We start from the raw sequence: 25,161 nt of genomic DNA, 5'->3' as shown, positions 1-25,161 counted from the left end.
CATACATTACTCTCAAAGAATAAATGACACAAAATCCAGTAACTTCAGGGCAGTAACCAAAGCACTAAAGACATCAACTGAAGAATGCATGAAAAAAAAATCACAGCTATTAATTCAACTCTAAAATTTAAATTATCATGGTTAATCACCAGGGTACATATCTGTAGGAGAAATCCCTGCTCATTTGAACACAATAAAAAAGTATTTATTTAAGCATAAATGTGTGTCAAATTCATTTTCTGTTAACAAATACTAAAAAGCCACCAAGGTTAATGTGAATTTTACAGCTTTGAATGGATATATGACTTGTCTGTATTTTATAAAGTGACTTTGAGTAATATTAAAAATATAAAATTAATGTTTTTATTAAATTCTAATTTTTGTTTTACTCTATGTTACTAAATCACAGATTAGTTTAAAAAGTATTTAATTGCTCTCTAAAGAAAATAATGCTGCAATGGGTCTGATAAACAAGTCTTTGATAATAAAGATGATATTTAGCAACTAGTCTTAAAGCTTCATTTTGCTTCACGCTCTCTCACCTCTACATATCCTTCCTGCTCTAGGTGGAGTTCCCAGTATGTCCTGGATGTTGTGGGCTGTGAAGAGACTATGAGTAGAGTCTGAGGACTTGAGACATTTTTTCTTTCTTTTTCTGCTGATCCTACAGCACTCACAAAAAAGACTAAACTGAAGAACTGCTCTCTTCATGGGTAATTTGAAATCCAAGTGCAGTAGAAAATGTATGGATAAAATATTTCATAAGGTTTTCATCATGCTTCTTTGTAGCTTCTCCATAAGCACTGACAGGAGACTGTTGGTGAAAATCCCTTATTATTTTTAGTAACTGAATTACTGAGGGGTCTCTAACTGGGGTGACAGAAGCTGAAGTGCAGAGAGCACAAATATAGCAGAGCTCAAATCCAGTGGAATATTATTATCTACTTGTTTGCTGCTGGCTGTCCCATGCCATCCAGGAAAGGGATTAACTGTGTAAGCCACTAGAAATAATCACTGGAACTACCCAGGGACACAGTGTAGTCTCCTTCACTGGAGGTCTTCAGGATGGGATTGGACAGATAAAATAACCTCATTGAGGCTCCTTGTCCCACAAACAGTTGGACCAGACTACATTTCTGTGAAATAAATGTTCAGGTTGTAAAGATATCCTAATTTTGCTGCCTGGCAGACAGATTCCAATATATTTAATACTTGTAGCTGTACATTTAAAACTTGAACACACCAATCTGGAAGTAATTGGCCACAAGGTGGGCTGCAGATGTACCTGCATGTCAACTGATGAGTCGCCCTGCAGCAGTGTCCACTCGTAGTGCACAATTCCGTGGTCATCGGAGCTCTCCCGGCCATCCAAAAGCACCCAGTCCACAGGTGACTGCAGCACAATGTCCTGACCAGCCTGACACTGTGGGGGCTCATCAAATTCTTCTTCTTTAGCAAAAAAAGACAAGATCAGTAATTTATGAGGGGAGGCTGAGTGATTATTTATATAAACCACTTTTCTTTCTTGGTTAAGGTATTGTTTCACCTCTGTGCAACTACCTGAAAGAGGAACATGTTCATTAGTGCACATTTTGTTAGGCAAAGTAATATCTGCTTTTATTTAAGTTGATTTCCTATGATGTCTTCAGGAATTAACATTAGAAGCACATGGAGAAGCATAGAAAACCTCTCTAGGTACCTGTACAACAAAAAGGATTATTAGCATGAGTGCACTTTTTAAATCTGAGCTAAGGAAAATAAGTTTAAATACCACTTACATACAGATGGCAGTTACAGCATCTTTTTTATACCTTTTATAGCACTCTGCTTAATTCAATACACTTCTAGTCCCTATTTATAATACATCATTATAGGAATGAAAGACTGATTTAGCATGAGGTAGCACCCTGATGAAGCAGTGCACATGATGATTAAAATTCATCAGACATCATCAATTTTAAGTGCCTCATTTAAGATATCAAAAGCTTGATTTTCAGAATATTTTGGATATTCAGAATATTTATTTACAGAATTTTGCTATATTCCAAGTACAATCTTTACTGATTAAAATTGTGAGTACTAAGTACTTTTGCCAATCAGACCACAAGCTTTTGGGTGAGACTAACAAAAGTTGAACCCAAAGATTGCATCTTTCTACAGCTCCCCATTCAAGTGTCATTCCCTCTCTGGGCACCCTGAAGTGGCAGGGTGCTCTCTGCTCTTCAAGCTCTGCAAAGGATACCCTGTAAATGATACTGATGTTATGCTCACAAGAGCAATTACTGAAATCAAGGTTGTAACTGCACTCCATGTGGGCAGAGCTGCACAAGGAAAGGTGCTTTCCCATCAGTGTGGGGAATATTCCTTGCACGTGCTCTTCAACAGTATCATGAAGGTGCTTGAAGCCTTGGAGCTCATGGGAGCAGTGGGACAACTGTTTATCTCTGACTAAACAGCAAAATTCTTATTTCTTGGTTTTTCACCAGTAGGTCAGACATAGAAAATTTCAAGGTAAATGTCTAAAGTTAGGAAAACATACAATAACTACTTTCTATAATAATAGAAAGTATGAAACACTTCTTACTCATCCAATGACGAAGGCAGCTTTGTCTAATTTGTATACACTCACCTCTCAAAATGAACTTTGTTTTAAAAAAAACATCCAGGTGCAAAAAAAAAACCCCAAAACTCATTGTTAATAAAACCCCAAAACTCATTGTTAATAAACACCATCATTATAGTGCCAGGGCAACTTTTATTTGATATAAATGAGTTAGGTACAGTCTTCACAGAGTTACTTAGTTTACAAATCTTCACAGAGTTACTTAGTTTACAAATAACTGTTGAAAAGAAACTGACCTAGGTCACAAACAGCACAGCCCAGTCCTCTGCTTCTTCCTTGGAAAGGGGTTTCATGTCACTTCTCTGGTTTAAATGACTTGGTCAATGCCCAAGTCATTGGGGCATAGGGGCAGAGGGGCATAGGGGCAGAGACAAGCCCCAATTCCCCTAAGCAATAAGGATACTTTCTTCCTGGTCAAACCTTATACTCCAGCAGCATGAGTTGCATTGAGTCAGTTACAGAAGTTCAAGCCCTTTGTTAAAGATGTGTGAGGGACCACACAAACCTCTGGTCCAAAGGATGGAGGCACACTTTGCTTGTAAGCCACCACATCATCTTCAGAAAGGTAAATCAATGGCAGAAAGGAAAATTTGGCCTGTTAGAGACATATGGCATGGGAGGAGACAGCCTATTGAGCTGAAGATTCTTTTGCCACAGCAAAGTTTTAAGCAATGGAATACATGATCCTTAGTGAAACACCTCCAAATCTGGGGAATAAGAAGTCAGCATAAAAAACCAAGGAGACAAACTCACTGGAGGCATACTCCAAGGAGCCACTTGCAGCTACCACTCATGGGAATAAAACGCTATCAGCCACAGGTCAGCAAAAATCATCTCTTAACTTCTGCTTTCAACTTGCATTTAAGTTGAATGTAAATAAGCAGTATGGAACTGAAATATCAGGTCAACCCTCTGAGATGCTGGAGCTGGCTGCTTTCTAGAAAAAGGGGTGAAACACTTTTTTCTTAGGGAGCCAATACAATAGGCTTTTTTTCCATCCTGCTTTTTATTTATTCTGCTCCCTCCATACAGAGTAGTCCTGCCAATAATGAAGCTTCCAACTAATTTTCTGAATGAAGGCCTTGTTATAAAAGGTTATTTCACTGCAAACTCCTGAATGTGTTTGGTATTAGTTTACCTTGATATTGAATCCTCCCATTGCTCACCACTAGTGATCTTAGAGATCACTGTATCCCAATGCACAGAAATATTTTGGAATTATGAGGGCACCACATCTGTGGGTAAATGTTGGCTTGGTATTATCAGAAAGAAAACAGTAGAAGACTCAAGAAAAAAGTACTCTGAAAGAAAAAAAAAAAGGAGCAGCTAAAATGTTATCCCCTCATGGAAAAAAAATCTTGAAATGGAAAGTTCTTTCCTAAATTTTTTAAACTCATTCATGGGGTGACAGAAGGGAAAAAAGACGTGCCTTCATCATCCTGTTGTCTAGATTGTTTTTCAATGTAATTCAAGAATGCACTGGTAACAAAACACTATAATAATAATAATTCAATTTTAATTTTATCTCTCCTGGTCTATGTCACATCTGACAGATGTTTAAGTAAAAGTTCATTCTCATTTGTGGCTTTGTTTCAGCTCCAGTGTAATTGCATTAAGAAATCATAATCCCCTGTTTCCAATACCACCATCACCCACAAGGCAGACTTTTAAATAAAACCAACAGGACACAGAGCAATTTGCAGACTAGGAACTGAAATTGCCTTGCAAGTCCAGTACTGATAGTCAGAAAAGCTGCCAAAAAGGCAAAGCATTTAAGAATTCCAGAATTCAAGAACTCAAGGAATTCAAGAAATTCAAGATTTCTAGTTGACAGAGCATCATTTGTACAATATATTATTTATATTGTGCCATAACTGCAAAATTAGTTCCTAATAGGTTTTAATAGAATTAAGGCAGTTCAAAATGAAGCCTAATTCTGTGTGACTTTGATGTAAAATCTCATCATGCAGCTGCATACAGGCTTATGAAATACAACTACTACAAAGTTGCTACATAAATAATACTGTAGAATAATACTCCTGTGGAAAATGTTAAAATCACACCTTGGGTTTTTCTGGTACCTTAAGCTTGCCTCATCTCTATTGCTAAGGGATCCTTCCTTGTAGCTCTCTAATCTACCTGCCCATGCACTTTGCAAACAAATATTTAGGAATCATAATGCCTCTATAAATCAAGTCCCTGCTCTTTCGTATTTCCAGGGGATTCACATTGACATTTTCATGAAACGTGCAGGTCTAAATGGACCTCAAGCCTGATGTTTCTCCTCCCAAGAGAGCAGTAACAGCAGGCACATCTGGGCACTGTTCTCACCCACACCAACACCAGGTCTTGCTCCTGTTGCACACAGTGACTAATTTACTTCAGATGAGATCTATTGCTGAGTAAGATGCAGATGACATTTGGGAAAGTATCGTCCACAGAGATAATGAAATTAAGTCAAAATTAGTTAAGTGGCGACTGTTTAACAACAGGAGGTGGGGGAAGGCAAACAAATTCTTTGAATCAGGTGCTAGGAAACAGACTCCAAATTTAGAAATCCAGATTTGTTTTCATCTACAGCTGCTTGCTCTGGATAATATTGCTCCTAAATATGCTTCAGCATTGAACAAACAGCTGCTTTTGATGTGGCCTAGTTTCCAGAGGTGCTTGTTGAGAATGTCCATGCTGTGTTTGCACTACTGGTGAGGTATCATTGTCTTCTTCAGTCTAGTTCTTGAGTTATTAAGCAAGAAAAATCTTGATTTAAGTGAGTAAGAAGCTGTCTTAGGCAATGACATTTGGACACCACCCCCAAGAACAGCATGGCTTGCTCTCAGGCTATGCACCAGGTTATGGCATAGCTGGGAAAAAAAGCACTTCATGTTTTGAAGGTGCCCAATATGTACAGTACCTGGGGAGCTGGGACTTCACTGGTTCCCCAGGGAGTGTGGGGCCAGGGAACATGCACATCCCACTGCCTGGCTCCCAGCCACCAGCTGGCTGGCACAGTGCCCCGCCAAGGGCTCTGCAGAGGCAGAGATATTGAAGGATGGGTTTCCCCAAGCCCAAACACCCCCAAAGCCCTCACAGGTCAGAAGGGACCACAGTGGGTCATTTGGTCCGACCTCCCTGCTCAAGCAGGGTGGTCCCAGAGCACATGGCACAGGATTGTGTCCAGAGGGTTCTTGAGTATCTCCGGTGAGGGAGACTCCACAACGTCTCTGGGCAACCTGCTGCAGTGCGTGGCTACCCGCACAGTGAAGTTCTTCCCTATGTTCAGCAGGATCTTCCTGTGCATCAGTTTCTGCCCGTTGCCTCTTGTCATATTGCTGGGCACCACAGGAACAGCCTGGAAGCATCCTATTGATCCCCTTCCCCTTAAGGTATTTATACACCTTGGTAAGGTTCCCTCGGGCACGGCCGGGCCGCCTCTCCCGGCCCAGAGAGCCCCTCCGAACGGCACGGCACGGCGCAGCCCGGCTCTCCTCGCCCCGTCCTCCCACCGGCGACGCCCCACCGCCCGGGAGCGGCTTCCCGGCGCCGGGGCGGCCTCACGGACGGCGCCCGCTCCCCGCCGCCGGCTCCGCGGCCCTGCCGCCCCCGCGCCGAGCGCCGCCATCTCCCCGCCGCCGTTCCCGCCGCCGTTCCCGCCGCGCAAGCCGCTTACCCGTGGGCGGCGGGGCGACGCCGGCGGTCCGGCGGCTGTAGGAGCTGTAGCCGCGGTGCGGGGCGAAGCGGCAGACGGGCCGGCCGCGGTGCGTGCAGTTGAAGAGGTAGCAGCCCGGCTCGGCCGCCGTGCCCCGCGGGCGGGCGGGCCCCTGCACCACGGCCAGCGTGCAGCGCGGCTCGGCGCAGCAGGCGTCCAGGCACTGCCGCCAGCCCGACACGGCGCCGGGCGCCCGCAGGAAGGTGGCGCCGGCCGCGATGGAGTCCTTGGTGCGGATGATGGAGTCGGGCCTGGCGGAGAAGCCGCCGCTTCCGCCGCACCGCTCCCCGCCGCCCACTCCGCCGCCCGCTGTCGCCGGTGGTCCCGGCTCCTCCTGCTGCAGCTGCCGGCGGAACTCCTCCAGCAGCGTCTCCACGCCCGAGATCTGCGAGCGCAGGTCGGCCAGCGGCGCCGCGCAGCGCCCGCCCGGCAGCACGGCCCGCCCGCCCAGCGCCGCCAGCAGCACCAGCACCAGCAGCGCCGCCATGGCCCCGGGCGGCGGCGGCGGCGGCGGGAGCGGCTCCCCCCGGGGCACCCCCAGCGAGAGCGGCGCGGGGAGGCGCCGGCCCCGCCCGGCTGCACCAGGCGGAGCGGCCGCGCTCAGCACCCGCCGCCCCGAACAGCTCCGGCGGGCCCCGCCCCGGGACCGCCCCCAGAGCGACATTCCTTCAGCAGCCGCAGCGACAGGAGAAGGAGCAAGGGGCTCAAACTGGTGAGGGCAATTTTAAGATGTATGTTAGAAAGAAATTCTTTACTGTGAGGGTCGTGAGGCACTGGAACAGGCTGCACAGAGAAGCTGTGGATGCCCCATCCCTGTAAGTGTTCAAGGCCAGATTGGATAAGACCTTGCACAATCTAGTCTAGTTGAAGGTGTCCCTATCCATGGCAGGGGGATTGGGATTTGATGACCTTTAAAGTCCCTTCCATTCTGTGGAAGCCCTTAACATGCTGTGATTCGACAGTTCTATGAGATGATGCCTGAAAATAATCGGGGTTGGGTAGGGGTCACTGAAACTGCTGGTGGTTCTGTGAACCTAAGGAGACAAAAATGAAATTGCAGAAGACTCCATCCCAGGCATGGCATTTCTGTTCAGAAATAACAAAAAAAGAAAGCCAGTAGTGAAAAACCTAATGTGCAAAGCTGTCACCTCCTGACCTGCAAAAAAAATCCCAGACAGGATCTTAACCACACAAAACAATGGTGAAGAACTTCCCATGCAAGTTTTTGATGTCTTTGCTAAATGAGTTTCAGATAAATACTTGCAATTAAATTAATCAGTTTTACATCTGTCACAACAACATCTGGTTTATCATGAAAATATTGCTGATTCTGTAACACAAATTAATAACTATTATCCCTGAAAATCAGTAATCCTTCAAAACAGCTGCTGTGTTATTTTTCATCAGATGCATGGAGCCTCAAAGTGCTAGAATGGCACATTGAGACCTGTGTACAAGCACTGAAAAGCATAAGCCTGCCTGTAAATGTAGAGAGGAGGTGATGGATTTTGAGTTGCGTACTAAGGGATATCGTAACAGGTCAAGTGATAGCTCTGTGTTTTCATTTTCATTTTGTTCATTCTTCCAAGCATCTTTAATTACTGAAAAAGCTTAATAGCTGCATCAAAAATACCATTATGTCAGGATGCTTAGAAAAAGTAGCAAAAAAAAAAAAAAAAAAAAAAAAAAAAAGACGTATTAGGAATGGTTTTAAGACTATTTCATACTCCTTTGTATTTTTGGCTTGTTTTAGTCCATGTTCCCAGCACAACTCAGAATTGCCTCCAAAACAAGTCCATTTTAATATTCTGCTACCACGGAGCCTTGGGTGTTGCCCGGGAAATTGACACACAGCTTGTAGTTTGGATTATGATTTCTCTTTCTCCTCTCACAAACCACAGAACTGTAGTTCAGTGATTCATTGAAGCATGTTGGCCTGTCAGCAGTGCAACTGTTGAAGATTGATTTTTTCTGGCTATGTGCTCAATGGGCTCTCTAAATTTCTATAAATTTCCCATCAATTTTAGCTGAAACTGATCAATACATTCAAAGATTACAGGAAGATGGAGGAGTTAGACAGTCAGATGATATAATCTTCATTTGCTTTGAAAATCAGGCTAAAATGCCACAATTTTATTTTTAGGAATATTTTGGAGAGGTGATCAATCTGTTCATAACAGAGGTACTGACTGTGACACACTGATTTCCTAGAGATGACACTGGTTTGCTGCTGCTCTGCTCTTGTACCCTCTGACAGTACTTTTGCTTCTAGAATATAAACCAAAATAAAACTCACACCAGCATGGTCCACATTGAAGGAGTATTTGGTGGAGGCAGAGGAAAAAAGTGCACCAAGTCATCCCTTCTCAGAATCACAAAAGATTTGGAATATTTGAGCAGAAACTCCCTGCTCTGGATCAGCAGCTTTGGTTAATGGGTGCCCATTTACAGGGCACAGAGGGTCGCTCATCTCACCATCCTTGTTGCATACAATTCTACCAGAAAGCTGATCCCTGGTTGTCAGAGGTGGTGACACTGAAGTAGCAGGTTCTTGCAGATAACACAAAGAAAAATGATCACTTTCTAACACTTTATAGTGAGGAAGCTGTGATTGGAAGGTATCTCCAAGGAGAGTAGACTCTTGTTCAAACAGGTGAGCATTTAAAAGATAAAGAAGGATTTGGGAGGTCACAGTCCTGTTGTCTTCCTGTAGTGTCACATTTACCAGTTTGAAAGTTAGTAGGATCCTTATTCTAAGTTAGGATAAGGATGGCATGCTTACATTTTTCCATGGAAGTGTTGACACCACTCTCTGATTAGCTTCTTGAGCAAGAATTTCTAAGTGCAACAGATTTTTTTTGTATTGATGCTGGAGGAGAACTTGTTTTGTTGCCCAATTTTCTTGGCTCAGAATGTGTATGTTGTTAGCCTGGCCTTGTGAGAAAGATTGCATTTGTAGTCATGCTGAACTTTTTTCAGAAGGTGGCAGCAGCTTATTACTTATATAAAACAGATTGCTGCTAAACATCAATGTCTGCCTAAGGGAAATCATAGATTCATAACTACTTATACTTAATTTTGCATTTCTTTACTGGATCATTGTTGTGAGTGCCTCAGCTTTTCTTTGGGTTTTGGAGTTGCAGATCAAAACTAATAGTTGCTTATAGTAACCCGAAAAATATTTTATTCCTGCCTCTCATCAAGCTGAAATTTTGGGACGGCTAATTTTCATGCAGAGGGCCTTAGAAATCCATAAAGATATTTGTCAGGTTTTACCTTTTTTTTTTTGTTGTTCCTTTTCAAAGGGTTCAGGCATGTACCACAGTTTATTGTCCAAAATATCCACTTCATCAGGCATGGGACAGCTGAAAAGACTGCTAGATTTCTTTTCCAAAAGTGGAGATTAGACTACACATATATTCTTTACATCCAAACAATACCTGGCAAAGTAATACAGGATTTCAGAATTCATGAATAATCATGTTTCCAACCATCTGTTGATTAGTTTCAATCTCTATTCATATTCAAAATTCATAAAACAGCTGAAACTATGGGAATAGAGTCTGAGTGCATCTGCTTTTCTCTTCCTTTAGTTGATTTTTCCCAAAATAACAGAATAACAGGAATCAAAAAAGTGGGGGACAGAAAGGCAATGGAGTAGGATGAAAAGAAATGGAATATATGGAAAGGGAGCAGGAAGAAAAGGCAAAGTTATATCTAGGCTTCCTCATCTGAAGTGCTTTCCTATGGAGTCTTGATTTTTTTTTTTTTTTTTTTTTTTTTTGCTTGTTGTTTGGGTTTTTTGTTGGAATATGTGCTCAGAAAAAGAAACGTATCTTCCTTTCCATTTGATGTCTTCCAGACGCTCTGCAAACAGTAAACACATAATGCAAATGTTATCTGCAGAAAAGGTGTTTGTTGGCATGATGTTATCATTAGACACATTTCCTGTGCTCCAGTTTGCTTGTGAGAATCTGTTGAGTAAACACCCGTGATAAATACAAATCAGCTCAGATGCTGGAGTGGACTGCTGATTGACAGCTAAGCTTGAGCAATTTGCCCACGAATGAATTGAAGTGATAACCTTTTCTTTGCAACTTGACAATTCAGGTTTCTGACCATGAGAGCAAGAGGAGTTCTGCATAAATAACAGAAGATAGGGTGTTAAATGTTAAAGTGGAAGCAAAGAAATTAACTGAGGTATTAGACTCGGGTTTTGTGTTTTGTCTTTTTATAATATTTCACATCCCTCTTGAGCAAAATTGTGTAATGCTGTGGTACCAGTGTTAAACAACAGGAGGAATAATTTTTCAAATTCCAGATTGAAAAACGTAAATGTGATCCTGAAAATGCTTTGTATAATATTGATTTTATGAGCATCCCATTATGATGCATATTAAAAAGGTATGACTGGTTCCAGCTTGAGGTGTTTTTAGTCCAAGTGTGGTAAACCTGTTTTCCTTGCCCTTTTAAAGGAGAGAAAAACAGCCATGCCCTGTCTCTGGAATGTGTGTGAGTGTGTATAATTGTGATTGTCTTTCTACTGCTGTATTAAATACCAGTGTACTAAAAATGAGAGCTCTCCTGATTGATAAATTGTAATATTATTAACAACCCCCTTCTTTCTATATGCCTGACTGCATTTGTGCCTAACACAAAGCAAGTATTTTACTACAAAACTGGGAAGGAGACAGAGAATAAAAAAAAAAAAAAAGGGAGGAGGTTGCATTTTAGAAACCCTTCCCCACTAGCAGCAGAGGAAAGGATGGGGCTGAGGCATCAGGTGATTGCTTTAACATTACGTTCGTACGTGCTGCGCTTGCTTTTCTGCCCAGATACTGCATAATTGACTGCACAGCATCAGCCAGGCACCACGTGGTATCAGCATACATACTCTGACTGCAAAGGCACTGAGGTTCTGCTACTGAGATAAATAGTCCTAAAAAATAACAAAAACCCCTCCTTGTAAAGAGCAAGGATGGGCAGGGGTGAGAAGAGGGGAGCCATTTCTGTAAAGTGAAGTTAGTAGTGTTTATTAACTGGTGTAAGGTGAAATTCCCTCTGAGGTCACATAATCATCATGCTCCTTGCTGCCTTCTCCTAAGTCATTACTAGGGTGAACTGACTGCTTCACCAAAATCAAAATCAGGCAGAGTAAAAAGAGGTAGGGTAAAGCTAAGCAAATAAATCCTAGTATTGCTGACAGAATAATACCACTCTTACCACCTATCTTTGCTGGATCTTTGAAAAACACATTTCTTTTCAGCTGGAGTCCACCAAATACTTCTTCAGCATCCTTCTGGTCAGTGCAACAGCAGTGGCAGCTGCTTCATGGGACATAAAACCTGCAAAAACACATTCTGAGGGATGAAGGACAGTTGTTAAAAAAAATAAACTACTTCTCTGGGAAAGGGTTAGTTAGGATTAGAGCTGCAGATTTTAACCCAGAATTTCAGCCAGTTCTATAGAAATAGGTTACCAATGATTTACAAACAGCAAAAACCCAATTTAACAGCCAGAGCCCAGGTTAAGCTAGGAGCAGAAAATTTAATTTGCCTTGTAAACAACATCATTAAGAGGGCAACAGCTGAGAGAAGATAGATGAATCAATAATATGCAATTTTTTACAGTAATCAAAATATAACCTTTGAAGACATGGTCTCTGTCTGCAATTTGTACTGTAACAGAGCAACTTGTGCTCCAAGGTGTTAGCCAAACAAAGATTTGTATAAGCTGTGTCCACCAGTCATTGAAAAAAAAAAAATCCTACTGCATATTGAAAGTGTGGAAAACTATTTCATGTACTGTCTGAATATACAGAACTAACAGCCCAAACCCTTTATGCTTGTGGTTTTTGAGGATTTTTTTTGAAATGCATGAAGTTTTGATATGCATAAAACTACAAAGGATCACTTCCCAGAAGAGAAATATCTAGCTGAAAAAATTACTCATTGCTATTTCAGCCATGGATTCTCCTGCAGCACAGCATGGTGATAAAAATCAGTTGGGTAATATGCTCATGATTAGTGAGTCAATGGGAGCTGGTGGCAGCCCTGACATTGATCAATAATGTCAAGATTTTGAAACAGGTTGCAAAATAATAGCGGCCTCTGCAGATGCCACTGAATTAGCAAATATATTGGATGTAACTACCAACACACCCTTTTCTGTAAGTGATCCCTCATGATTTTCATAGAAAGGACAAAAAGAAGCCAAAGAGTTGGTCACTGGGAGCAGTTTTATATGGAATTCTTCATTTATGAACTCTATCATTTAGTATGCTCCTCTTACATGAATAATTTTGAACTTCACAGCACTTCTTCATTTTTGGCAGTTTCCAAACTCTTCAAGAATGTTTTGCAATAGCAGCAGAGCCTTTGTATCTTGATTTAACAGGAAAACAGAAATATAATGATGATAATGCTTACTTTACTGGCAATAGTAAAAATCATGAGCTGACTGGACAGCTTGATCTATACTGAAAGGAGTCAGCTTCCTCCACTCCATTCTTTTTAAGGCTTCCTTTTAACCTCCATTGCAAAAGACAAAACTTACCCTTGTAAGCTCAAATATACTTCCATTTTCTTCCAGACTCCTCTGTTTTCTGCCATTTTCTTGGGGATGTTAAATAGTAGTAATGAGTGTAGCAATCATTGCACATAGTTTTAACCCATTGTGTTACAGCTAATAGATCTCTCAGTGCCATTTCTAAAGCAATTTCTTGGATAAAGCTTTGTCTCTTAACACTGAGAATGCATTGGCTTGTTTAATAAATCAGCTAGCACTGGGAAAATGTGCAGTTTGGTTCTGTCAGTCACCTGAGTTGATGCTTTCCTGTCCTTCTGCTGTATTAAGTGCACACAAATATGATTAGGTGAAAAGATGATAAAATTAATGTAAAGGAATTCTGAACCATGTTGTTAAAAAACAGTAGAAGATTATTTTTAGGTTTTCACTTAATTTTTAAAAATTGAAGTGATAGCTTATGGTCTTGCCACGTTGGTTTGCCTAGCTAGTATTTTGTCAAAGAAGTAGGATCCAATGTATTTTTCTGTTGCAGGCATAAAAAATGAAGTCATGATAGCTGGAAGCACAATGTTTTTTCTTAGTCTGAAGGTGTACAAAAAAGATGGGTAGATCCTCTCTCTGTCTTGGAGAGCAGATCATGTAGCTTGTCCTCCCAGCTCTGACAAAAGTCTTCTGCTGGCTTTAGTTGTCTTTGGGTCAGATTCAAAACCCGCATCTCTTATATGCAAATTGGAAATACTAATAGATATCTATAAATGAGAGTTGCAATAGAAAAATTAATTAATATTAATAACACACTTTGAGGTCATTGTGTTGAATAATTAAGTGATGCAATTAAAAATATTGTTGTCTGCTTTCTCACTCAGTACAATTCAGTTCCTCTTTTGCTGTTGATCTGACTGTGTTTACTTTTGATTTCTGTGTTTGGATCTTAAACATCTTGACTGTACAATTCTAGCAGTTGTATTATAGGTCACACATACACAAATCTCTCCAGATGAAATCAGTGGTGTGGTGTAGTGGTGTTTCTGCTTTGCTATCAGTGAAGAAATGGGGTTTAGGTTTTTGTCATAACTGGTATGTTAATTGGAGCAGTTATATGAGTTTTATCCCAAGCATTTTACTTCTATCCTCATTAAAAAAGTCTTTCTGGACTTCAAAGCAAGAGGGCTGTTAAATTAACTTAGACAGATGAGAGAGTGGGATTTTCTTTAAATTGGGCTGCAAATCACAGATTTTGTATTGAAGCTGGAGGCAAAATGTACTTGAATGTAAATAATCCTCCAATGTTCTTCCTACTGTTCTCCAGCGTGTGCCTCCAAGGATGCATATGTTTCCTCATAGGTGACAAACTTGGCTAGGCAAATAACACACAGGGTGTCAGCATAAAAAAGTCACACAGTAATTTTATCTCAGTCATCTGTAATTTAAGTGTTCTGACAGTATATACACTGTGGTGGGAGAATATCTGCATTTTGATACAGCTTACCCAGGGTAATTGTGCAATGAAGATCACTGGTTGCATTAACCAAAAAAGGTCCTAAATGTGATATAGACTTCGTTTCAGGGAGTCTAAGTTTCAAAATTTTCCCAACACTTCAGATTTCATTATTATTTTATAAGAACCCATACTTGAATACATATGCAACCTATTGCATATTACAATTTCCAGAGCTGGCTGTAATATTATTGAAAAATACGTTTTAAACACACATGAATACTTTTTATTACTTCAAATGTGGACTTGAAATACTAGGATTACAACCATTTTCTCAGAGTTTCTGCACTTCTTATCTGAGCTAATCTGGAAACTGTTTATTTCAGACCCCCAGAAACAACTCCCCTGAAGCTCAGTTATGTCAGGACATGAAGGTTCCAGCAGGTCCATGGTTTGACCAAACCACTTTGTCCCTTCCTGTGTTTCTTTTAGAGAGAGAAAAAGAAAATACTTGGACTTGAGCAATACTGACTTTTCATGTTTGTGTGTGTGTGTGTGTATATATATGTGTATGTATATGTATATATCCTGGGCTGCATCAAAAGGAGTGTGGCTGGCAAGTCAAGGGAGATAATTTTCTAATTTTCTCCCTTGATCATGCTCTCTTGAAACCTCACCTGTAGCAGTTCATCCAGCTCCGGTGCCCCCAGCATAAGAAAGACATGGAACTGTTGGAGCAAATCCACAGGAGGGCCACAAAGTTGATAAGGGCACTAGCGCAAGTCCTCTGTGATGCCAGGCTGAGAAACTTGGGGCTATTCAGACTGGAGAAGAGAATGGAAACCTCATAGCAGCCTTCAGTATCTGAAGGGGCCCTACAGGGAAGCTGGAGAAGGACCCCCCCCTCCATCAGGAGCTGCAGTGATAGGATGAGGAGTAATGGGTTCACACTGAAAGGGGAAATTCAGGTTGGATATTAGAAAGAAATTCCTTACTATGAGGATGGTAAAGCACTGGAACAGGTGAACCATCCCTGGCAGTTTTCAAGGCCATGTTGGATGGGACTTTGAGCAACCTGGTCTGTGGAAGTTCTCCCTGCCCATGGCAGGGAGTTTGGAACCAGATGAACTTCAGGGTCCTTTCCAACCCAAACCATTCTATGATTCTATGACTCTGTTTCATGAAGATACTACATTCCTACCTAAACCAGGCAGTGCTTTAGCCAGTGTAAAGCGCTGTGACAGAACACAGTTTAAATGCATTAGGCAATACACTTTTCACTTAGGTGGTTTTCCCATTGCTAATATTGTACAGAAGTTATTTAAACCTGAAACTGGGAAACTGTGATTAGAAGTGGTGCAAGTCACAGTAAGAGTGTATTCTATTTGAATCATGAAACCATTTAAAAAGGCTTTCCCTGCACAGGCAAGTTATTGTGTAGTGCATATGTGCTTGGCACTTCTGGAGTTGAAAGCCTGCCCATATTTTTACATCTCCAGCAGCTGCAGAAAAACCAAAGGACTAATCCTGAGCCTGTGTCACTGGTATAATGTTAGCTCTCTGAGTGAGATGTCTTTTGCTGGTAACTCATATTCCTGACTGGAACTCATATCATATTCAGCAGAATTACTGAGGTTTTGCTATAGGATATTATGGAGCTACTTGACTGTAAAACATCCTCATTATTATTGTTTGATTGTAAAGCATGCACACACTGCAATAGCTCATTTTGATAAAATTACTGAATTTTTTTGTTTTTCTAATCTAAGTAAGTGTTGCACAATAGATTTTGCTGTATCTCTTCCAGCCAGGCCAGACCTCAACCTCTTGCTCTCTGCCAATATACAGTCTACAAGTGTTCAGATTGCTAATACTTAGATAAATACTCGAATGCATACTTTTTCTTTTCCATTCTCCTTTCTCTGTATCAAAAGTGAAAGTCTTCAAGGGCTAAGAAACTTGGCTATGTGTGGAACAGTAGTCAAATGTGTTGCTTAGTTAGATCAACCTCACAAATCACACTGTTGGGTCCATCCAGACTGGAATCTGAGGAATTTTCTCAGGTTCTGTGTAAACTTCCCGCCAGATGGTATGGAAAGTTTGAATAGTGTGTGAGATTGACAGTTTATTTGAGAGGTAGATTAAAGTGATAATGGTATGTGCTATAGGGTTTTCTGGTATTTTTTAGCAGCTCTCAGGAAATTTTATATGCTTCATTTAATGTTGTTAAAAAAACCTCTCCTCTAATTCCTTAGCTTTACCATTTTTATAATGTACTTTTTCAATCCAAAGGAGGCAACAATATGTTTACCCCTTTTTTTTTTAAGAAAAGGGGCAGACACATAATGTAATTTAATGATTACATGAATTAGCAATTTAACCACAGTGTCATAATATTTTATTTATGTAATTGTTACTCAACTCCTATTTTCAAGAAAAAACAAGGTGAAATAAGTTTAGATAATTTCCATACTTCATAAAAAAATTTTTAAGCTCCTGCAGCAAAACTCTCCTCCCCTTAGTAGAAATACAATTTTTGTGAGTAAGCACCCTCCTCAAAAATAATAATAATACTGTAATATTTTTTCAAGAATGGTGCCATTAGCCAGTTAATGTTTTAGTTACAGCATGCATGACAAAGAGGGAAAGACTTTAGTGTTGTTTTGTCAGCTATGGTATTAATAGGACATTTCAGATTTGCTTACTCACTTTTCACGAGCTGTTGTTGAAACTTCAAGTCTGAGGATCATTTCTTTGGTGTTACTCCATATTCAGTATGTCATAAGATGGAATATCATCTCAAGGTAAAGACTGTTTAAACTCTGGGATCTGACTCCATGATGTCTGCGTCTTCCATGGCCTCTGGATATTCTCTCTTTGTCTCTCCACTGGTCTGACACAGAAAGGAATGGCAGATGTGTTACACATTTAAAAATTGCTTAAGCACCTGTAGGCTGTTCAGTGACTGCAACACACCTATCCATGGGCTGGCATTGCCTTTGGTCAGGATACCACTTAGTCATGCACCTATTCTTAATGGAGTTTGGGATCCTGCCTTCTTTCCTACCATGTGTCCCTTGATTACAGCAAATTCATCCTCCTATTCCTTTAAGCTCTTTCAATTATTTTTTAATTTGTGTATTGCTTTAAAGAGCTTAGCAATAGCCTGCATGAATACCCAGTATAATTTTCTCCTGTAACAAAGCTGCCAAATCCTCACAATAGATTGCCCAAACATCACCCTGTTGTGTCCCAGCTAGCTCATGGCCTTTCAACATCCAGGCAGCCACGCTAATCTGGGCTGCCTTTCCAAAACCAGAGACACTGGGATCAAGCCTACACAACACTCTCAGCTTTAGAATTTGAGAAATAGCGTGTTGGTTTTTTGTTTATTTATCTGAGGGGATGTTGTTATCTTGGCATTATGGGATATAACACTTGTTAGACAACAAGAATAAAGGGAACATCTGCTTAAACAACTTTCACATTCAACAGTTTTTGAAAAATGGCATGACTTTCTCTCTAAGTGAATTCCTTCCATACCTTTGACATCCTGGAGAAAATCCTCAGTGCTGCTCTTGCACTTATGTCCCCAGGATATCCCAGTTCTGGATCAGGACACTGAGTAAGTGGAGCTTGATCTGTTGGAAGAGTCCGACCCTGCACTTTGAGAAGTAGCTTTAATTTGTACTAGAAATAAATTTGCCTTCCTTACACCCCAAGTTTGTATAATGAATAGTCTTGTGCGTGCCCTGTCTCTCTTAAACAGGCCACAGCCCTTATGAGTTTTCTCTCCTTCCGTACACTAGCCAGCCTGATCATGCCTCACTTCTCCCAAGCAGGACATAACCAGTCTACTCCCTTTTCCTCTGCCCTGCCTTCCACAATCCTCTACAGCACATGCCACAAATAGGACAGACCTTTTCAGGCCTTTTCCTTCCTCTGCACTTTGGGACCAGCTCTGCCAACCAGACCTCTGTGCTTGTATCCCTCTATTCTCCCTTTCAGGCCCATAACTTTCTCCCAGCTAAATGTGATCTGGGTTTAATTCTGTTAAAAAACCCCAACCCTTATTTGATTTATTCTGGTTATGCAAAAAGAGGAGAGAGACTTCTGGGTGTAGAGCCTTTATTATACACAGTACACTGGAAAGTAAAGGAACACATTCACCAAGGTTATGAAAAGACTGTGTTTTGCCTCCTTCCCCCAGTAAGGTCCCAGGGCTGTTGCACTATTTCTTATCTAGCTAAGACAAGTTTGTGCATCCTTCTGAACTTTGACTACATTAAAACAATGGGATAAGAATTTAGTAATTTTGTTTGATAGTTTTCCATAGCTTTCATTGAAAAAAATCTTGTGATTCGTTTGGGGAATGAGAACACGACACTTTTATCCCGGTCTGCTCTAGAAAGACATAGATTGAGATCAGTGTTTTCTGCATCCCTTTTCCTGAATTGTTTGTGGATCCAGCTTGCCGTGGTGTGGAGAGTTGCTCAAGACTTCAGTTAAGCCAGACCATCTCCAGCTGTCAAGCTGAAGGAAAGGAGCTGAAGAAGTTCAGTCAGGTCTTGAGTCTTTGTGCTCCAATTTTTTTCTGCCAACCCATTTGCACACAAGTTACCCCATCTCTGAGGGAATGAGGGAAACGAGTGAACTCTCTCAGAGTGGAAAATCTTGTGGTCCCCACGCTTCCTCAATCTGAGTGATGCAAATACTCTACATATTTGTGACATGGTGAAGCACATTGTCATTGTCACCCCAGCATGTTGTTACCTGAAGCCTGCAGGCACTCTGGAACTCTAGCTCAGGGTTGTGCCCACCTCTCTGTTCTTACAAGGGTGCTCTTTCTTACACATTCAGTGATTTTGGCACATGGAGAGTGAATGCTCCATTATGCTCCATGTGGCTTTTCATTTTACTTTCTTCATAGCAATATCCAAGTACAAGTCTGAAGTGATGGATCTGCTATTTGCCACTAACAGCTCAGCTCATGGCTCTCTTGGGGAAAATTGTGCATTTGGAGCAATGCTTTCTTAAAGTAGGTTTTGGTTTTCTTTTAATAGGATCTTGTTTCTGTTCTATGTATAAATAAACCAAATATGTGTATATTTGTATGTCTAAACCTATGTAAATGTAATTAAAGTTTTGGGTTTTTTTCCCAGGGAAGGCGAGGCTCAAAAGGAATGTCTTTTTTGAAAGGCAGGGAGGATAATATTTAAGATGGTTCTTGCTGGATGCAAGAGTTCATTCTTTAGCCTGAGGCTTTGTCCTGAAGATGATATTGTTAGGTGGGCTTTATTCTCACTGTGGAAATGTCATTTTATCTTAGGAATGGAGTTTTAACGGCATTCTTTATGTCTTATACAAATGCATGAGTAACTGTGCTATTCTTCCCACCTGCTTTTCAACATGAAAAACCCAGAATTACTGTTAAAAGGTCTAGGCCCTTGATAACCATCATCAGCTGGGATGCTGCCAGTGGTAAAAAAGTTGTCAGCAAGCTCCATCAGTAAGCTGAAATTGACTTCAATATCAGTTGAATGAATTCCTAAAAAAAAAAAAAAAACAAACCAAAAAACCCCAAATGACAGGTTTGCATTTGAGCCATAAACTACCTGGGAGTGAGAAAAGATTACTGTAATGTATTAGAAGAATAGTTTCCTATCTGCCCTCATACATTGTAATTAACCTATATGAGGCCAGAACTATGTATTATACATGAGTTAAGAGCATCCAAGCTCTCTGTAGACTGGGCCACTTACCTACTTGTGTTAGCACAGGGCTGTGGTTTGGATTTGTGCTGAACACAGGGTTGATAATACAGAGATGTTTTTGTTACTGCTGAGCAGGGCTCACACAGAGCCAAGGCCTTTTCTGCTTTTCTTACTGCCATGCTGGCAAGGATGCTGTGGGGGAAAGGGAGGTTAGAAAGAGAAACAGACAGGGCAGGTGACCCAAACTGACCAGAGGGATATTCCAGACCATTTCACATCATGCTCAGAATGTAAAGTGGGGGCAAGAAGAGGGAAGGAGAGACATTTGGAGTGATGGAGTTTGTCTTCCCAAGTAACCATTGCAGGTGATGGGGCCCTGCTCTCCTGGAGATGGCTGAACACCTGCCTGCCCACGGGAAGCAGGGAATTGATGCCTTGTTTTGCTTTGCTTCTTTGCAGTGCTTTTGCTTTCCCTATTAACCTATCTTTATCAAAACCTATGAGTTTTCAAACTTTTAACCTTCTGATTTTCTCCTGAATCCAGCTGGTGGGGGAGTGAATGAACAGCTGCCTGGGGCTTGGTTGCTGGCTGGGCTTAAACTATGACACTGCAGTCATGCAGCACCTCTGAGTATAGACTTTAAAGTCCTTTATTTTAAACAATAGTCTCGCAACCTGCAATCACAATATACTGCTGTAAAATATCTTTACCATGCTCTGTATTACCTCTGTGGCCACTCATTCCTCAGTAGGCTCTGAAAGGATAATTCAAACAAGTTTTGCTTAGTTTTGCTTCATACTTCTTCAGCACAATAATATGCCTTGTTACCAGGTTAGCAAGCACTCCCTGCTCTTCTGGTATTAATAACATTCCCTATTCAATTCCAGTTATCTCTGTCAATCTCCAGATTTTTGATCACACTCAGAAACCTTTTCATAATTCCTGGCTGAGGCACTGCTTTCAATTCCCTCCCCATGGAAGTTATACTGTGTGCATAGGATTCTGTGACACAAAATATAGATGTCAACACTTTTATCTACACTGTAGATAAAACTGCAGATCTGATACAGATCAGGTATAATAACTATAAAATTGTTAAAATTGCTTATCATTGTCTACAAAAGGAAGTGTGTAATTACAGGATTCATAATTCATGTTATATGAGAAGGACATACAAAGTGGATGCCGTGTGAAATAATCAGGTTTTATTCCTTTTTGCTTAATAAATATGTTTTAGAAATACTTTGACTTTTAGGTAGGCCATTTTGTACACTGTGTTTAGGACAAGTGAATGAAAATCAAAAGGTGGCGTCTCTGCATCTCTGAACTTCTGAGGAGAAATGATATGGAGAACACTCTTCTAGCTTGGGTAAGTTTCCATTACTTGGATACTCAGTCTTGATAGGAATTAAGATACAAACTGATGTGAAAGAAACATGCAGTGTGCCTTTGTATCTGCTTATCTATCCCTCTGTAAAATTCCTTTTTCCTGGCACTACCTCCCTTAAAACCCAAGCCATGCTCACAAGTTCCATGCAAATGTGTTGCCAGACTGCATTGCCCCATGGTTGATGGGGTTTGGGAACAGGAGGTTGCAACCAGAGCCAGCCAGCTTACTCCTACAGTAGCACACAGGCAATTTCTTAAAAAGATTAATAAACATGCAGTTTTCTCTGGTTCTTAGTAGAGTGCATGGAAGTGAACAAAGAAGAACTAAAGTCACAGAGGTAGATGTAGCTCTACAGAAGTAGATGTAGCTCTGTACAGAAAAGGGAGTAGATGAATGGTGAAGCCCTTTCATTCATAGGGATGATTCTCCTTAGACACACAAAATATGGACTATATTTACTATTCCAGACTGAGCAGTGACACGCTGAGGTCTGAGGCCAACTTCAGCTCCCTGTTTTATTTAAAAACCTGTGATTGTGTGGTATCAGCTGGCACTGTCCCCTCTAGATGTGTGTATGCACAGGGGGAGAGGCCCCGAGCATGCAGAGATGGTTTAGGCTGCATCCCCCAAAGGGACAGGTACTGCACAGACTCCTGTGTCAGCAGGTGTCAAAGGACTCTGATGTTTCTAGGGTTGCATTTGGAGCCAGACAGGGGCCATGAAACCTCTGTCCAGCCCAGAACACCTTTATGTTAGGAAAGAGCAGAAGGCTGCTGTGCTGTGGGGGAGAGCAGAGCTTGCTGGAGATGCTTTACAACTCTCCCAGGATGTTTCTGTGATTTCAACAAATCTAGCTGCCCCCAGCATAGCCCCACTGCATCCAGCTGCACATTTGCATGCTGGACCACAACAAGATGAACCACATTTTTATGTGTTCCTTGAGTTATCCAGTGTTATGAAACCCATTTGGATTTTGGAAAAAGCCATGGACTTCCTGGAGATCTGGAGTAAGGAAACAGCCCAATTATGCCTTAACCACAGATTTTCATAACTGCAAAACACTCAGGTGTAGATCAAAGAGATTGAAGGAGAGGCAACAGACATTTGCCAGTGCCAAAAAAGGGAAAAAAATGGGGAAAGGCAGTGCAGGCAAAAACTGGAGGAAATCAACATTGCCTCTGTCAGTGCATCTCCTATCAGTACCTGCCTTCACAAGCTGGGCAGATCCTGCATATAAACTACTTGAGGAAATTAATGTCTGGCTTTGAGGGTGTGTCCTTAGCACAGGCAGCCGTACCTCCACTGTCTGGGATGTCGGGCAAATACGCACTGGGCCTCTCCCCTGGACAGGCACATGGCCTTCCTTCCAGGCAGCACCCAAAGAAAAGCACAGATGGGACAGCCAAGGGGGCCTGGTTTGCATAAACCAGTCAGGGAAACAAGGAGCAAAAGACTCAGCATCTTCCACTAGTGAGTCCCAAAGTAAAAGGTAAGCCTAAGTTAGGGTTTTGGGTGCTTGTTTGCACCTGCTTGGCAAACGATGCCCTAGATATGGAGGACAAAGTCAGGGACCCTTCTGTTTTCTCCCCCTTTGAAAGTGAGGAGCTCAGCATATCAAGTGGCTGAGTCATGAATCAGAAGACTTAAGCAGCAAAGTACAGCAATAAACATAAAATCAAGCACTTGCCATCTCTGAAACAGGGACTTTCCAGAATGGTTGGGAGTCTTCATTATTTATGCTGCACAATTAAATATTCACCATTTCCTGCTAAATTTAGGTTTGTTGAAGTAAACAATGATGCATAAGGGCAGAACTGGACAATTCCATTTTTAGGTATTAATAATTCAGAACCATATTTGAAAACAACAGAGGGATATGTACAATACATCATAGAGGTTTTTATTACATCCACCCACTACTTACCCACCCACACAGAGATCTGGGTACTGTTTCTACTTGGAAACAATATAGCATCATCATATCTTAGGCTTCTTTTAGTGTACAGATATACAGGATACATTTACAAGAATGCAGTGTTTTTGTTCAGCTGGATGACTCATTCTTTTTTCCTGCAACCAAATCAGCCTCTTATTACTTAAAGTTAGTATTGACAAACATTCATGCTTAGGATAACAGAAACTATGTTTATCAGATTACATGAAAATAGAGAAAACTGTTTTCTGCAATGTGGAAAATATTCTGGGATAAAGCTCTGACAGGGAGCTCTCAGTTTTAGTATTACCTTCAAAGTCTGAACACTTTTGTTTATCACATTTCATTATTTATTTTGCTGTCACTTAAGGGCATGTAAAAATTGTATTGCTTTGGGACATATCTGATAAATTCCTTATGCAACACTGGCTATTATCTGTGTGATCTGCCACTGACACCAGTACAGCTACAGCACAAAGAGCTATGTGGGTGCGTGGAAAGGGCCAGAGAAGAAAAGGAGAGACAGTGGATGCATCTTTTAGGCATGTATTTTTACTTCAGGGTAGAGTTGTAGTTTTTGTTTAAGGACTGATACCCTTGCTGTCGTTCAACAGCTTCAGGATTGATTTAGCTTAACTTAAGGAGGTTTCAGACTTTCTGCTTGCCCATGCAATGCCTGCAGAGACATAAGTATCCTGCCTCATCAGCCTCAGGATCTTTTCATCCCAGCTGCCACCTCCAGGATGCACAGGGCTGAGGAGAAATTCATGTAAGACTGATTTCAGCTTTCTGGTGGTCAGTCTAGATAATGCTCCATAGACACTGTATAAGAGATTCAGCAAGAGATTTAATAACAGAAGGACTCAAATTCAAGCTGGAGAAAGAAGATGAATTTCCAGCAAGTAAATCCCAGCATGAGTCCAAATTAAGCAAAGACAAAAGATACACCTCAAGTGAAAGAGGTAAACAGCTGGGTCCTGTTGATGAAATTGTTTCAGGTTTATTTAGGTGAAATGAAGATAAGAACTTGCCTGGAAGGAGCTTGCTTTATTTTATAGCTATCTGGTTATTTTTTCTGCTGCCCAGACCATCTGTTCCATTGGTGGGTATGTCATCATTCGCACACCCACTGAATGCCAAATTAATCCAAGTCACACAGCTTACACCTCCCTTCTGACTTAGACCAAACTATATTTTATTCCAGCATAAAATAGGCATCAGAGCTAAGTTTGCCTCACTCACTCACTTCCAAGGAGGAAACAGTGAGCTTTGGACTTACTGTGATCCTTTAAGGAACAACCATAAAACACCAGAACATTTATAGCGGGTCCACCACAGCTCATCAGTACTGGGCAATAATGGATGCACAGCAGAAAAAGGGATGGACAAACAGAGCAAGGACACAGCTATGCTGCCAGACCCCTCTTTCACACTCCCAGGGTCTGCGTCTTTGGAAAACTCTGAGTCTCCATACCCAGGAATTCTCAACAGATTCCCTTTTTGTGAGTCTTTTAAGCCCACAAAGATTTTTTTTGTGCCCACAGCCTCCTGTGGCAATGAGTTACACAGCTGAACTGTAGTTTGAAAAGTTACCTCTTTTTACTTGATTTGAAACTACCTCTACTGATTCCATTTAATGCTATATTGGAAGACAGTGAACACTTTTTCTCCATCTGCTTCCTTCTAGGTACTTAAGATTATTTAGACCTTTATTATGTGCCCTCCCTGGTTTTCTCTTCTTCCAGACAAAGGTTTCTGATCTTGTTGACCATTTCTCACTCCAAAACTGTTCCAGATTTTGCAGCATCTTTGGTTTTTTTTCCCCACA

At 41.3% G+C, this 25,161-nt stretch overlaps 1 protein-coding gene across 3 annotated transcripts in view; it reads right to left on the bottom strand.

The window, feature by feature from the left end:
* The window catches only part of LRP11 (LDL receptor related protein 11), a 31,329-nt gene extending 24,344 nt beyond the window's left edge, over positions 1 to 6,985 (bottom strand). For all 3 annotated transcript variants that reach the window (XM_071435723.1, XM_071435714.1, XM_071435704.1), the window contains exons 1-2: positions 6,291 to 6,985; positions 1,286 to 1,449 (exon numbers count right to left, since the gene is read on the bottom strand). In XM_071435723.1, the coding sequence (XP_071291824.1) occupies positions 1,286 to 1,449; positions 6,291 to 6,816 (690 nt within the window). In that variant the 5' untranslated portion in view covers positions 6,817 to 6,985. The remainder of the gene's footprint in view (positions 1 to 1,285; positions 1,450 to 6,290) is intronic.
* Between the last annotated feature and the right edge of the window lie 18,176 nt (positions 6,986 to 25,161).

The sequence above is a fragment of the Agelaius tricolor genome, unplaced genomic scaffold, assembly GCF_023055355.1.
Source record: "Agelaius tricolor isolate 1412-34295 unplaced genomic scaffold, bAgeTri1.0.p SCAF_1, whole genome shotgun sequence".
Taxonomy (NCBI): Eukaryota; Metazoa; Chordata; class Aves; order Passeriformes; family Icteridae; genus Agelaius; species Agelaius tricolor.
Note: the sequence above shows the minus strand (reverse complement) of the source record. Positions and strands in the feature narration are given on the sequence as shown.